Source organism: Amia ocellicauda, chromosome 10 (assembly GCF_036373705.1).
Source record: "Amia ocellicauda isolate fAmiCal2 chromosome 10, fAmiCal2.hap1, whole genome shotgun sequence".
NCBI lineage: Eukaryota > Metazoa > Chordata > Actinopteri > Amiiformes > Amiidae > Amia > Amia ocellicauda.
The window spans coordinates 15682027-15698345 of record NC_089859.1 but is presented as its reverse complement, the minus strand read 5'-3'; the positions used below and the strand labels follow the sequence as shown (position 1 = coordinate 15698345).

The window sequence follows — 16319 nt, the reverse complement described above, 5'->3', positions numbered from 1 at the left end:
TTATGTCAGCCCTTGTGTAAGTCCGGCCTGCAAACAAACTGGAAATAATTGCTTCACTTAAGATAAGTGGCTCATTTAAAAAATGGGAGCTGAGATGGAACAACAATCAGAAGGCACCGTGGCCCCGCAGAACCTCCCAGCCCTGGCTGACTTGGTTTCCATCCCTCACACTTTCTGACGTGATGTGTAAAGCCACATATGGTGCAGTGTCATAGTGCCCTGTAATTCCATGCTTGCCATTCTGTACCTGCATTTAAACACCAGAAGCTGCAATTTTGGCAATTGCATTGCTATATTTATATTTGTACTGGAAATCCAGGCATTAAAAGAACAAAACAAAACGTTTTGACCTGAGCAGAATGGTCGGTTCAGGTCAGTTTCTGTCCGGAATGAGAGTCCAGATGTGGAGCACGGGGTTTGCCTGCAGCCCGGAGGGACACGTGTGGGCGGAGCAGGTTCACTGCATTTCACCTGCCTGTGCCAACATCTGCACCACAGCACAGGGAGCTCTGAAAGCCAGCGCCGCAGGCTTATGAAACTGCTGTCTACATAGGACGGGATAGGTGCCAGTCCAAAGAGCAAATAAAGGGCAAAAAGCGCCAAATATAGTGTGCATCTCTTTACATATATCTATATATACATTCATAATTAAACCGCTGTTCCTACTGCACCAATCCACACCCTATAACAGTCCAAACAAACAGGCAGGTGCAGTGCAGCGGCGAGACGAGCACGTAACGCATGGGCAGTGTGCGGGTATTGCCCGCTCCTCTCCGCACTGCGTTTTCGCTCGGCCCACTATTGGCCCACTGTGGAGAACAGAAACACCCCACGACCCGCAGCAACACCGAGGCGCTAGTGGTGGGCGGCGCTTTCTTCTTCTCTTTTCTCTCTCCCTCCCTCCCCTCTGCATCTAAATCATAAGCCGAACAGGGATAGCCTTGGCGGAGTAAAGACGTGTCTTGCCCGCGAACACAGTCGTGAAGCCGGGGGAAAGCGCAGTGAGCACAGCGAGGCGGCGGCATGGCGTCTGTCAGTCCCTGTGTTGTGGTGAGTGTCGCCCGGCTGTAAATACCGGCCCGCCGCCCGGGTCCGTCACTAGGGGGGCGAGAGGTCCGCTGTGCTCGGCGGAAACTTACGTGCTGTTTATGTAGTGTGTGTATTTTCACCCTGCCTTTATTTACTGCAGTTCTCTGGGTCTCTTGCTTGTGTTTAAAGCTGCGGTTGCTTTTGTTCGTGCATGGCTGTTTTGCTGATCTACTTCCTAGTGCGTTTCATACAAAAGGCCCGGATTGTGCAGCATGCGTGCGCCACATGGCAGACAGCGCACCTCACTGCACACGAACACAGCGGCATTACAGACCGCGCCGTCTGCTCCTACAGGGAAGGGTCCATGCAACCCCGTCCGTTGCATTAATATGACGTGTCTGTCCCGGTTTTGTCTTCTAGTGACCCCTGTTATGTTTTTATATGTAAATACATTAAAGTTGGTGGTGGTGGTGGTGGTGTGTGTAGATTGAAGTCGGAGCTGGCGTAGCCAAACCTGATTTGCGTGTGAGGACTTGTACGTTTCAAACCCACATGTATGTTATAAAGATAACTCTGAAACACAAAATGGTGTCTTGTTTCACGTTTGAATGTGAAGGGCAAAACTGTCAAAAGCCACGAACCTATTGCTTTTGCGCATCGATCTACTTTCATAATTGTACCTGACCGTCCATGGCAGGAGTTGAATGACGAATAAACGAGTCACTGGCAGTATGCTACATAAGAGGAGTAGGAGGAGGAGGAGGATGGTGGTACTCCAGTGTACCCCGATTATGTTATTTTTAGTATTTAATCCCGACTACTCAGAATGTTCCCACCCATAATCTGAATGCACTGTTCTTAAGTGTTTAATGTATGGCCATGTCTTATGGAGGCTGTATATACTTAACAAAAAGACAAAATATATTTGACCAAGACCTGTCATTCGTAGCAGTTTTAGTTACTGATGCAGCTCATGGTGGTTAGAATCTATCGGTTAAAAAGTGTTATATTGTTTCACTCGTATCCAGTGTATATATAATTCATGTTGACTGATACACATTTCAATCAGTAGTGAGTGCACTAGGGTATGCAACAGGCATTAACAACAGTTGGTAGGTTAATGTAGTAGAGCAGGGATTCCCAAACCTGTACTGCCTGCTGTTTTTTGTTCCAAATGAGCTCTTAATTACATAATAGAACATTATATTGTTAGTTCTATTAAGGATTCATTAAGCAATTAAGAGCTCAGTTGGAGAAAAAAAAAACAGGAGGACAAGGGGTCTTACAGGACTGGTTTGCGAATGCCTGGTATAGAGCACTCCAGTTCACTCCTGTATACTGGACAGTAGGAGGGCACATAGCGGTCAGTGTGCCCCTGTCTTACCGATGGCATGAATTCAGTTTCTTGATAACAAGGTGTGCTTTTGTGTGGACTGCCAGGTACAGTAGTTTACACCTTGAGATTAGCAGCAGGGCACGGCAATAGTAATGGAAATCTGATGACCGTGACATTACTACCGATATTGCAAAACCTAATTGTCATTTGTATTATTCTCCCTATTCCAACCTGTTGCCAGATGTTTAGCTTGGAGGGGCACGAGGAGGATGCGTGCAAAAAGGGAAATGGGGCGGGGGGGGGATACAGAAATAAGGAGCTAACTCGGGCAGTGCTGACAGTGTTGACTGCAGCGGATGTGCAGGGGGATGGGATGGGATGGGAAGGGGGGGGTGGCAGCAATCAGCCACGCAGGGCCAGCATGGCAGCAAAGCTCAAATAAATTAGGCAGCCCGGGGTCAGCACTTTTCCAATGGGGAGAGCAGAGTGTCACATGCTAGTAATGAATGGAGTTCAACAGCAAGGCTGTTTACACGCATGGGAATTGGATTGCATTGAAACCAAAATGTTACATGCACACACACTTGCAGACACACACACACTCACAGAGACCCATACACACACTCGCATACACAACGCATGTTTCAGTTCTGAATCGGCTAAGTCTTTCATTGCAGCAGGATGTAGCATCTGCACGCTGAAATGGGTTGGGGTTGGGGTTGGGGTTGGCCTGGGGCACCTGTACCGAATATAATGTAGACAGTAGGAGTGGGACATTGTTAAAAATGCCTTTTCAACAACTATAAATGACACGTTACCAGCCTCCTTGCATATTGCGTTTGGGCAAACAACAAACATTTACCATCACTCAGTTGCACAACACTGCTAGATTTTTTTGTAGATAATTTTTTACGTGGAGAGCACTTTTTAGACGAATGACCTCTTTATTTATTCTTGGTCTCCTACTGTGACCCCCTGTGCTAAGTTAATCAAAGTGTCACTACTTGGCAGATCTGTGCAATGTGGACAGTCTCGGTTGCTTAATAGAAACTGAGACGATTCCACCAGCCGTGCTGCTGCTGCCTGGGCCTTATCTCGATGACCTGCTCTCGGTGCCTTGCGTCTGTGTTGGAATGAACTGTGGTAGGGAGGGGGTGGGGGGGTTAGCTTGTATCCACTGCCCCTCCCCCTTCCCTGCTCTTCCACAGCAAAAACAGAAGTTTTGGGTTTGTGGTCAGCGCAGTCATATACAGACGCCAACACTTTGAGAGGTTCTAATCTTTCTGAATGCTAGCGGGGCCAGCAGAGTCACCCATGCAGTGTGCAACCACAGGCGGGTCTGAGCCCTGTGTGCTGATGTGTCTCCCCCACCCTGTGTTTCAGATCAGCGATGAGGAGCAGGGCTATGACCTGGACCTGTTCTGTATCCCCAAACACTATGCGGGCGCCCTGGAGAGAGTGTACATCCCTCACGGGCTCATCATGGACAGGTGAGTGCTAGCCCACCCACACCAGGGGCTTCCTGGAGACATCAACCCCCCCACCCCCACTGTCCGCAGTTTCTTAATTTGTGTATGGGGAGTGAGGGAGTCTGTCAGTCTCTCAGTGTCTGCCGTGTCCCTGTGTATGTGACCGTGTGAGTGCATGTGTGTGTGTGTGCCCCTGTGTTCTTCACAGGCCTGAACGCTGTCTCTTGTGTTCTGTGGGGCAGGACAGAGCGCCTGGCTCGTGAGATAATGCGTGATATGGGAGGCCACCACATAGTGGCGCTGTGTGTGCTGAAGGGTGGCTACAAGTTCTTCGCTGACCTGCTGGACTACATCAAGGCCCTGAACCGCAACAGCGACCGCTCCATCCCCATGACTGTGGACTTCATCAGGCTCAAGAGCTACTGTGTGAGCCCCCCTTCCTCATCCTCTGTCCCCTGCTGTTCCTCTGTCCCACTTTGTCCTTCTGTCCTTCTCCCTGTCCATCGCCTCTCTGGTCCTCTCTCCATTAGTCTCTCTCTCCCCTACCTCTCTTCAGTGCTAGAGCTAGATTGTGTTTGCTGGGAAGGTTTAGAATGATGCCATCTGAGGTGATAGAACGCAGAGGAACAGCTGTGTAACGTTGCGCTGCCTTCATTGCAGCCCTGTGGCAAGACAGGAAAGAAGTCACAAAAGATGTGCTCTGCACACGCAATTAAGAACACCCTTTCGTGGTTGCTGCAGCCCAAACAATACTGACCCCATTACATTTTTTTTTTTGTATTCAAGGTTTAGAGGAGCTAAACCCATGCTTTCAGGTGTCTTGGGTGTTGGTCAGGCTGTTCTTCGTTCCTACTGGTATAATTCAGATGAGTGAATCACCATCTCCTCCAGCTCTTGGAACATGGCAAATTTGTTCTGGTTCTATTACTGCAAAAGAGGTAGTAAGATCAGGGGAACGTGACATTTAAAACTTTGACAATACAGCCCTTTTAGCCTGTACAGATTCCAGGAGGAGGCACCTGGGAATCACAGTGCTGTTTTTGGTACAATCTGTTGTGTTGGTAGGGTGTTTTCTTTTTTTAATTCTGTCTGTTTTGTTCTCCTGTTGCATTTAGAACGACCAATCCACAGGTGAGATCAAAGTCATTGGTGGGGATGACCTTTCAACGCTCACAGGCAAGGTAAGACTGAGCCTTATGTTCTTATTTTTTTCTTTTTTATACATTTAGTTGTTTGTTTTTCCCCGCTGGGTTGACCGTCAGAAGTGGGAATGTTACAGCCTAGTTTTAAACTGCTTTGTCAGAGGTGGTGAATAAGGACAGGAATCTACTTTCTTTTGAGGGAAGGGGTAAAAAAAAGTGCACGTCCATCGAACTGAGATGTAAATCTTGCATACGAAAGCAAAAGTCTAGATAAGACTGCATCCACTACAGTGTTAAAAAGGTAACTGGCAAACTGATGAAAACGGAGCAAAGGCCAGGATGACATTAATGTTTTACAGTATGTGATGAAACCATATGACTTGATCTTGTGACAAGGATTGAGTTACGACCAACCAATCAGTCAGTCTGTCAGTCCAGGTCTAGATCCAGGTGGTAAAGGCCATGTTTGCTCACAGTGATCAAGCAGGATGAGGAAATACCTGGAAATCATGTTTAGTGATGCCTTTTTGACTTTAATGTGTGAAATCGGAGTGCATTGCTCCTGTAGTAATCCTTGGGTAAGCCTAGCCTAGGACAGGGTTCCCCAACTGGTGCAACCTCAATTCCCCCACGCACAGAAAACACCATCAGCCAACCCCCCCTTTCTTATCAGAGAAGACAATAAGAAAAACAGAGAACCCCATGAGAACGTCAACTATTATCTCAGAAAAAAACTGGCCCAAGGCCAAACGTAGTTGACGAACCCTGGCCTAGGAGCTCCTCCTTTTACAGTAAACTCTTCGTTGAAGTGAAATACTACACCCAGTGAGAATAAAAGAGACTCTGAACAGACCGGGAGGTGTATTTAATTGTTGTTTTTTCCCCAATGAGGGATATGCCACTTATGTTCTGCTGTGGTTGGGAGTCCGGTCTGCAATTGCTGGATGAGGTAGCTCCGGTTGTTTACAATGAAGTCAAGGACAATTGTGGGGGTGGGGAGTGGAGGTCCTATCCTATCGTATCCATTTGAGGGGGTAAACAAAATGTGGCGCTGACCCCTGTTGGTCAGATGTCCACCTCACAGTCAGTGTTTTGTAAATAACAGCCTTGCTTTTTTATAGAGCGAAGGGCAACACTGTTTAAAAACAACCCCCTCTGGGCTTTCATATCCTCCAGGGCTCGTAAGGCTGTCTCTCACCGTGGCAGGGCTGGAGGGGGTACGGAGGTGTGCGTGTCTCTTGTCTGACTGGCAGGATAGGACTGCGGCTGCCTGAGCAGAGCCCGGTTGGCGAGTGTTTAATCCCACTCCTCTTACAAGTACAGGAACACTCACTGCTGTAGATGCTGCCGGGACAGGACAGTACAGTGACCAGAGCTATTGCAGCAGAAGCTACAGTTACCTGCACTAAAGTAGAGGATTGCATTGTGTAATCATGATGATGGTTTACTTTCCCCTCTAATCAGTGGTGGCCCATACTTTGGAGAGGCCTCCCCACAAGGTCAGAGCTTGAGGCCAACAACCCCCAAAATGCATTTCCATCTATTAATCTATTATCTTACGCTGCCTCTTATGCCAATAGACTGATGGCTGTTTACCTTTTAACTATAAATATTCTGCAATGGAAAACGGAGAAATAAAAAAACAATTAGCCTAACTACAAACCACAATCGTGTAAGCAAAACGGACTGCGCTATAGCCTATCGATCATTGATCAACACCAATGACAGCACTGACGCCACTATGAAATAACACACGATCAATGGAGGGAAAGGGGGAAAAAAAAAATCCTGACAATCAGTAAGCAAGAATATTTATTGTAGATATTAGGCAATTTGACTTGGGTTGTTTAGCCTGCACACAAATTAAATGCATTACGTGAAAGTAAATAGACTAACACAAAATTAACCTAGAATCATTCTTCATGGCCTGTAGGCTATTGAGTCCTTTTCAGATGTAAACGATGTAATCTTTGGGTGTTTTGCGCAAGCTTGTTCAGACAATTTATTGCTCCGCTTTTGAGCACTGCTTGCATATGTTCTTTTATTTGTGTCTACCGTCACCTAGCGAAACATAGCTTACTGATTAGCAATTTTGAAATTGGCGTTTCAAGCAGAGTAATGACAGTTACTACAGTAATTACAGTGCACCCTCAACCCCCCCGCCACTGATGAAGTCAAGCATTTCGCTGTGGACCGTAATGCATGTTCGATATCTTTGCTGCTAATTTTCGTGAACCAATATCTTTATTCATTTTTTAATTTAAATGTTTTGCTATGAGGTGGGGTGTGGGGGCCCCCCCACCTTGTGGGGGCTGCGGGGGTGTCCCAGCCACCAGTGCCTCTAATGCATTTTTTTTTTTCTCTCTCTCTCGCTCTCATTCGGTTGCTGGACACAGAATGTTTTGATCGTAGAGGTGAGTGTTGTCTGAGATTCCTTTCCAAAAAACTCTTGTTCTCTGTATGTTTGTTTCAAAATGCATATGTGTGTGTGTGTGTGTATATATATCTATGTATAGGCTATGTGTGACTCTTTGTTCTCTTCCCAGGACATTATTGACACAGGCAAGACAATGAAGACTCTACTGGAGCTGCTTAAACAGTACAACCCCAAGATGGTGAAGGTGGCGAGGTAAGAGGGTGGCAGGCAGGCAATGGGGGGGGGGAGGGGTAATGGGTAGACCTTGGGGTTCATTTCAGTTCAGTTGTAGACCAGGAACTGAAAAATACTAAGAGTGACATAACCGGAACTGAAACTGACGAGACTGAACGGACTTGGAATTGAACAACAGAAGCCGACTCAAGCTATGGCCTCGCCGACTGCAGCGGGACACACTGGGCTCTGCTGGCACACCAGGGCTCACGTTTGTGTCTTTACTTGTGCAGCCCAGTGGATACTTTTTAGAGCTTTAATTTACTTGTGAAATATTATCTCTCGCATACAGCTGCAGGGAATTTGAATAACTATCCAATGAGAGGTTTGTCAGTGTAATGAGAATCTGAAGAGGAATGTTTTCCCCATTAATGCTACCAATGAGTGTGGCTGGTAAGACCATGTACTGCACTTCTTAATGAAGAACCAGACTTTTTTTTCAATTTATTTTTTGTAAAGCCTGTATGTATTTTTTTCTTCCAGCATATTTGTGATTATGGCACAGTCACAATTCAGTGCATTCAGTGACTGTTTGCAGATTCATAAGTTACATTTGCAGGGACTGGATGCAACATCCCGGTGTGCTTCCACTTACACCATCATTTGTCTTTGCAGTTTGCTGGTGAAGAGAACGCCCAGGAGTGTTGGCTACCGGCCAGACTGTGAGTACTTCACATTCATGTGTATATATTTATTAATCTATTTACGTTTGTATGTTTTCATAAAGGCAGTATTGTGCCCATTGGCTACTGTAATGTGTGCATTCAGGCCTGTTCATATATTTTAGAAGGAAGGTTGTGTAAATACTGTATATCAATCATTTAAAAGAATGATTAACACTTCTATGCAGACTTCCTGTTCAGTGTTTGGGGTGTTTGGGTTTATATGTTGATTACAGTTGGAGTTGCACCACCAACATGTAACCTGCAGGTGGCACTGCAGCACCACATATATAGTGGACACCACAAAATGCTTGTGAAGGGCTTCAGATATGAGGCATCCTTGTACTGTGCAGATTATCATTGAACATTATGCATCTCTTCACAGTTGTAGGATTTGAAGTTCCCGACAAATTCGTCGTTGGATACGCGCTAGACTACAACGAGTACTTTAGAGATCTGAATGTAAGTATGCGGCCGTTACCGTGAAACTGCTAGGACTGCAGAGACATGTTTGTCGTCACTGAGGAAAATGAGACCCTTCATCGAGTTGCTGGATGATGTAGAGGTTATTTAAAATGTAAAAATTATTCGCATTCTACATTTAGAACAATATGGTTTCACTCCACAAGCATTTTCCTCCCAGGTGCCACTCAATTTAAATGAGTGCTATAACATTTTCCCTGCATTCATGTTTCTACCAAGTTGTACAACTAGCAAAGGCAGTATTGCTAAAATTAGCCCTGGGTAACTTTAAATCACTTTTAATGGAAATCAGTTAAAGACACTCAAGAGCAGAATGCCAATACACTGTGCCTTTCCTGAGTAACTGAATGAAAGCTGTATTGTCTTTTCAGCATATCTGTGTGATCAGTGAAGATGGCAAGGAGAAGTACAAGGCATGAAGAGGACCCCCCACCTCCTAGCATAGTTTCATTTTTAATTATTGTGCATTTTATATTTAATTTTTTTTTTTTTCCTTGGTATACTGTGTGGCAGTGGCTGCACTCACTCTCAGGCCGCGCTGCCTCCTAGGACTCCAGCTCTCGTACGGCACCGGCTTCAGGGGTGAGCAAGGGGTTTGAAAGCTGAAGGCTTTTCGGGTCAGGAAGCAGAACCCAGCTGACCTTCAGGTTTTGTTTTGTTTTTATAATGCCAGGCATGACTGTGCAATAGAAGTTGTTTCCAATTCCATACAGTAGTACTGACCTGCAGATACAGGAGGGGAGGGGGGGGGGTTAATTTTAACTACTGCTGGGTGGCAGGGCCTATAATGCTCCCACAGATAATAGTTGAGTAAACTCCTCTTCTTAGGTAATGTCAAGCAAGCTGCAGAAAGTCAGAATGAAAAGACTTTCCTGTCCTGGGGCAGTAGGGTGGCACAGACCAGGGATACGTTGCCCCCATCCCATCCCTCCCCCTCACTCACCAGTTTACGAAACGGTCTCCTGCACCTCACACCTCATAGTCCTGTCTGCGAGGCACCAGCTACTCTCATGCTTCCAGCAGCCCCTGCACCTCTGCAGCACGCACTTCCAAAAATATTACCTGGAGGAGGTGGTGATGTATAAATTAAAGCCAAATACAGTCTTTGAAAGCAGTAATTTGGAGTTTACTGGACTTGATCCCTAATGTAGATATTGGAAAACTAAGACAAAAAAAAGGCTTTCTGTAAATTAACTGTGAAGGCCTTCTTCCTTGTGTGTATGTATGAGAACAATCAGGCACTAGACTTTGCCTTTGCGTTTCAACTCTGCCTCAGATAGACTTCATTTAGGTTAAAATTATGGTAGTACAGTACTTACATTTTAGTGAAATAGCTTTTTATAATTTTGACTATTTATATATTTTTTAATGTTACAATGATTGAATGAATGTTTAAAATGTCTTCGAGACAAAAATGAAATATCGGCTGTGGGATGCTGACATGGTTACAAATTGACCATGACAATCTTCTCGTCCCATGTTGTCGTTTCCTTCTTCAAGCCAAATTGAATGATGCCTTTCTTGTCTTTCATAATTGCACAATAATTTTAGGGAACAGAGCTCCTCTTGTTTCCAGCGAGACAGCTCTGTAGTAATCTATAAATATATGAGCCGAGTTGACTGCTGTGCATTCTATGTATATCACTTCAGGCGTGCGTACGTGCGTGCGTGCGTGTGTGTGTATTCGCCTGAGTGCCCGCATGCTTGCCAACCCATTTTAACTCCTAATTAGTCATTAATTTTTGTTGAGGGTTGCAGACTGCACTTCCCTAACAAGTAGAAGTGGAGAACAAGACAAGACAAAACAAAACTATTTCATGACCAAATTTGTGTAGGTCCCATCCCACTGCAAAACTTTTACACCACCAGCTAAATTCTCCACAAGGTGCCATCAAAATGGCTGTTGCAGACATATAAACAATTGGACAGGCCACATCTCTGTAAAATGATGTGGAAATTGCACCTTATTTTTTTTAACTAGCCCTAAAAGCACACTCCTCCAATGTCAGTCCTTTATTACACTGATTGAAATGGGAGATGAAAAACTGTGTGTTGATGTATTGCCCCCCTGCCATATGTAATGTTTCTTTTACCAATTGCACCCTGAACCTGGGGTTTTAGGTTAGTGCAATAAAAACTCCCACTCAGACCTGAGTTCATGCTTTGATGACCTGACTGAAGTAGCATTGCATCCATTTCAGTATTGTATTATCCAAAAAGTTTTTTTTTTTTGGGCAGCTTTGTTATACAATGTTCCATCAGGGGGTCCTATCTGTATATAAATTATTATTCCATGCACTTTTGTTTTTTTAAAATTGAAATGAATTAAAATGTGGAATTGCACATCTTGTGGGTGTATTTTATGGGTGCACCCACAGACGATCCTTATACCAATAAAATTCACAATGTAACAACATCTGGGACATGTGGAGCACTGTGCTGGAGCCACTGGCACTCAGAGGAGTTACACCATGACAATGTGATGAAGAGGACAGCACAAACACAACTGATCAACCAGTATGTGTACACACTATATTAGGATATGTAGTATTGTTTTTGACAGAAATGGAAGCAGAAGATATGAATATCTGATGCCAGTTTAGAGAGGAATACTATAGATTACATTGACTCAGAATAACACTATTGCGCAGTTAGGGAATGGAAAACAGGCAGGGCCTGACTCTTCTACTGAAGGGAAGTATATACAAATATACACACACACACACACACAACACCCACCATGTTTAAACAAGCAGGGTTGACGTAACTTAAGCATCACACCAGGCCTGAGACAAGGGCTTGAACAGAAATCTGAGGGATGACTAGACAATGCCCCTCTTCTGTAGGGTGCTCTATCTGCATGTCAAATGTAGGGCAGGTTACACAGGCCCCAGGTGGTAGAAGAGTCCAAGACCAATGCTAACCTGGTCCTGTGAAACCTTCCTCTGAGAATATGCTGATGAAATTACTTACCCTGAGGTCTTGACAGAACTTCCCCATCTGTTTTTTCACCCACTTCCTGTTTGCTGTGCTGCTCGCACCTGTCCTCACTGTGCTCTGCTGTGCGTTCAGTCAGTACGACACTCTCGCCGTGAGATTTAAGTAATTTTCAAACAAGACAGACCTGAGAGTGTTTCTTTTCTAGCTCTCTAGACACCTAGCACAACCTCACCCTGCAGCACTGAGTGGTTATAGGTACCAGGAGGAATTCTGTTACCCAGTGAACACTCACCACCCCGATAACCCCATCTTTATCACCACCTCTGCGTGCCCCCCGCTTCACAGAATAACTTCACACACACCTTCAGGGACCAACTGCTGCCTTTATTTAGTGAAGAACCTTCTGACGAGACAGCCACATGAGCAGGTGCATTTATTTCAAAACATGTCAGGAGAGACCAAAGGCGGACAATGGTTCATGATGCCGCTGGATTAGAACAGTGCACAGAACTAAATGGTAAATCAAAAAGTGGGACAATTAATACATAAATAAACAAACCAGCGAGTAGGAACGGGCCTAGTGTCAGTGTGGGCTTTACTGGAGCAGACCAGCAAACACTGGAGACCTGAAAAGGCGCAGCTCCAGTATTTACGTGCTGCTACAGCACCACCAACGTACCTCCCACGGTGACTAACCCCAGGCTCCAGAGGCCACGTGCGCTCCTGGCAGGCTGGACAGGCGGAGGAAGCTGGCCCCTGAGCCCCCGAGGCAGCTCAGCATGGTCTGCATCTCCAGTCACTTACACACCATGATGTGCTGCTACAGCTGCTGCAGGGAAGTGCCGCACTGTCGCCACCGCCACCCACTCCCAGTCCTGGAGTCCCGCCCGGTCCAACCCACGATCACTCACCCTTGCTCCACTACAATCCAATCCTCTCCTCTCCTCTCCTGCTGGGTCTCGTGGGCATAGTTTCAAGATCAGTCCTCCCTGTGTGGGGCGCAGATACAGAAACTCAATGTTGTTGTTGCTCCACCTCTACCAAGAACAGTCAAAGTTACTGCATGTACAGGGCGACAGGCCTTCCACATTTCACAGAAGTGAAAAAATAAATCAAACCTCGATGACACAGATCAGCATCCCCACCTTCAAGAGCCCCCCACTCTGGCTTCCTCCTATACCCTTCCTCCTCCTCCTCGCCTTGCTTCAGTGTAAAATCCCCCACCTGCTCTCAACTGCACCCGCCGTCCCCAACTCACCCACACCCTCTGTTCCGAGGCCTCTGAATGACAGATCCAGTCATTTCACCAGTCATACCCCTCTGCCCACTCAGAGGGGAATTTACACAATCAGCTCAGCTCACTCCAGGGACATTTTCTAATTTTTTCATAATTTATTAGCCTTCTTGTGGTGCTTCAATACGCGTTATCTTTAAAACAGTAGAAAGTGTCTAGGTAAATAAGAGATTTTTAAAATTAATTAGTCGGTGCGCATGTGTGTGTGCGTGTGTGTGTGTGTGTGAGATCATGGTAAACGATGCCAGACTTTGGACATATCAAAGCCATGACTTTACAATCAAACAATTACCAACCTGATTTCACTGATCAGAGACCAGCAATGAACTTCTGTTTCTCATTTAAAATGTGAAAAAAAAAAAACTAAAAAAAAACCACTTACCAGGGTTTGCTGGGCACTTCTGCATTAACACGTTACTCTTCAAAATGCAGCATTTCTGCCGGAGAAGAGAAAAAGAGTATAGGAGGTGGGTGGGTGGGTGGGTGGGGTTCACCGACAAAGCAAGAAATGATGAGGAAGAGGTGTCTGACTTTGCCTCTCAGATTGTCAGTGCATGTTTTATTTATCACTTTGTTTTTAAGACTTTACAGCAGCTTATCCTAAAATAATTCACCGTTGATGATGAGTCAGCACTGCCCTCAGTCGTTCGCACTGTCAAACGCTCTGCTCCCCCACAGGACACCAGCTGCAGTAATACCAGGATTACCGACACGAGGTTTCTCCTAACGTCGCCTTCACCTAACGAGTGCATAAATGGTTCTCTTTCATCACACACTAACAATCAATCAGTGAGGACTTCCTTGGTTACGTTTATTACAGGAGCTGAACTGTGTCAACGGAGATTCCATTTCAGTCTCTCAAATTCTGACAAAAACACGTACGGGATAGAGCTCAGCTTTTTTCTTGCAGAGGCAACGTGGCGGCACTTCACTCGGGGGGTCATACGGTCAATTCCCAACATTGTTTTCGTTACATTTCTGAGATGCGCGAACACTCAAAGCTCGTTACTTTTTCAGAGTTTAGTCAAAATAATAATAGTCATACATGCACAGACCATTGAACTTTTTAGAAAATCTGGGTGCGATATTTTGTACTTTGAACACATCCCCATAGGCTTCTTCCTCAGAAAAATAAATAAATAAAATAACTATCACTAATGATCACTCCTTCTCACTCCACTGCACCATTCATATGACCTCACAGATGAGCCTTCCATAGTGTTTGGTGACGTTTCTCCACCCTGCACTTCCAACCTAGTTGTGTGTGCGTGGGTGGACAGAGATGTGAAACTCCTTTGAGCACTCCAGAACCCTGGTCAGGTTCCTTTTTTTATTTTTATTATTATTATTAAAGCTCTACTGCGGAATGAATAAGCTCACAGTGAGAGAAGTTTCAACAAGATATTATTATTATTGATTCGAATGTCTCTTGCACTCCACATCACCACACACTTGGAATCCTGGGAGTTGTCAGAACGTGGAACATGGAAGAGTGCTTAGAATTAGACTGTTAGAAACCTTTTTTTTGTTTTTTATTTTGCTTTAGGATTGTTTTTTGAGTTGATTGAGTTACCTGCTTGGATTACAAGTTTCCATTTCCAAGTTCCCCCTTCTGCTTTACTCCAGTGGTGTTCTGGAAATGTCTCTACACTCATCTCCTCTTGTCGGGGTGTGTGGAATGCTGCAGCAACGCCAGCAAATCTGCACAAGAGAAACAACGTTTAGTGGCCCTGCCCATGGCACTGCATGCCCACCGATTATTTTAGGGATAATATAAATACAGGTATTATCATGATCAAATTAGACGTAAATTATCTATCTACTTGATTACAATCTAACCAGATGTCATGAGAACATCATATTAAAACCCAACACACCAGTCTTGTCCTGCCTCATCTCATCCCAGAGGGCACATTTGTCAGGCCATGTTTACTATACCTACAGGAAATGTTGCGAGAATCCTGGGAAAACAACATTAAAGTCAGACTCTTGCAAAATAACTTTTTTCAGGGGGCAGAAAATTAAGAAATAAATTAAATCAATTGCCTTTAATGCAGAAAACACTTATTGTAAAGTGAAAACAAATGTTTCAAGCCATAGCAACAGAAGTTTAAATTGGATGTGTCTTTTTGAAGAACGGAGAAGTTGTTTATATCTATCACATGAGGGCAAAGATCATTCCACTGCTTCTGTGAAGGAGAGTACAACCAATGTGAATAAATCTCCCCGTCTACTTGTACACACACTAAACTAAATACAACAAATTACTACTAATCTACAATGACCATGACTGTCTGAAGGATTGTATTTGTAGCAGATACCCATTACATATTTCTTGCAGCCTGCCTAGTAAACAACCTACAGCCCAGTCTCCAGAGCCAGTCTCCTGGGCCATTCTCCTGCAGAGACACTGCCCTGAATCGCACAGACAGTGCCCCTGGTGGCCAGTGGAAATACAGGAGGCCACAGATCACTTTATGCAGTCAAGTGGAAACAGACTAGGCCTCACCTTCTTTTTAGGCCTGATCTGAAGGCAATAGGCCTGTGTGTTTTGTGACAGCAAGGCGGGGGTGGGGGAGGCTTCAGCGCTGAAAATAAAGGAAGAGAATAGAAGTTACTTCACACCATGCCGCAAGACGCCAGTATTTCTAAACATATAGTGCTTGGATTATTAGGCCTAATGCATGAAATCACTAACACACCCAAAACTTAGGCATTGTTGTGAACTTTTATCACCACCACTATAACTGATTTTGTTGGCTTGTTTGTGCAATACAAAACTAGAATCAATGTTGTACTCCAGGAGGCAATGTAGGATCAGAGGATAAGATCTCTTCTTACTGTAGGATTTATTTTACAACCCCATCCAATTTGTAGAATAAAAAAAAAAATGCCAAAAAATAAAAAAAAAACAGCATTGAATAGGCTAATCACTTAACTTTGAATTTCCTCAAGTGCACCCTTCCCCCACCCTCTCATTTTTAGGCTATAATTATGTTATCAACAAACAAACTGATGCAACCTAAATGGACCAGTCTGCTTTGACCCTGGATTGACTCCGTGATCAAGTGAACCTAGTGTAGTCCGGCCAGACAGACACTTAGCCCTAGGTTGATCTGAATCTTTCCTCGACATGTACTGGCATATCACCCCAACTAAACAAATACAGCCAGCACAGCGCAATACCCGGTACAGTGCCTGTCCACTAGTGTGCGGTTTCTTCTATACACAGACCTCCACTTTACCAATACAAAAGTTTAATGAAGTTTTGATGTCAGGTGGTTTAAACAGGTTATACTCAATGAATTAGCCAT

The 16319-nt window shown here is 44.8% G+C and overlaps 1 protein-coding gene across 1 annotated transcript; it reads left to right on the top strand.

Annotated features, from left to right (window-relative positions):
- Nucleotides 1–815: 815 nt before the first annotated feature.
- Nucleotides 816–11114, top strand: hprt1 (hypoxanthine phosphoribosyltransferase 1). Its single transcript, XM_066715207.1, has 9 exons — nt 816–1050; nt 3749–3855; nt 4077–4260; nt 4950–5015; nt 7373–7390; nt 7523–7605; nt 8242–8288; nt 8674–8750; nt 9143–11114. Exons 1-9 carry the CDS (start codon nt 1024–1026, stop codon nt 9188–9190), a joined length of 657 nt encoding a protein of 218 aa, XP_066571304.1. The 5' UTR covers nt 816–1023; the 3' UTR covers nt 9191–11114.
- Nucleotides 11115–16319: the final 5205 nt, after the last annotated feature.

What these genes read in the sequence shown, in the direction of transcription:
- hprt1 (XM_066715207.1), top strand. Translation starts at nt 1,024, where the DNA reads ATGGCGTCTGTCAGTCCCTGTGTTGTG. An exon ending in CACGGGCTCATCATGGACAG is followed by an intron (nt 3,856 to 4,076) that starts GTGAGTGCTAGC and finishes TCTGTGGGGCAG; the next exon opens with GACAGAGCGCCTGGCTCGTG. An exon ending in AAGATGGTGAAGGTGGCGAG is followed by an intron (nt 7,606 to 8,241) that starts GTAAGAGGGTGG and finishes TTGTCTTTGCAG; the next exon opens with TTTGCTGGTGAAGAGAACGC.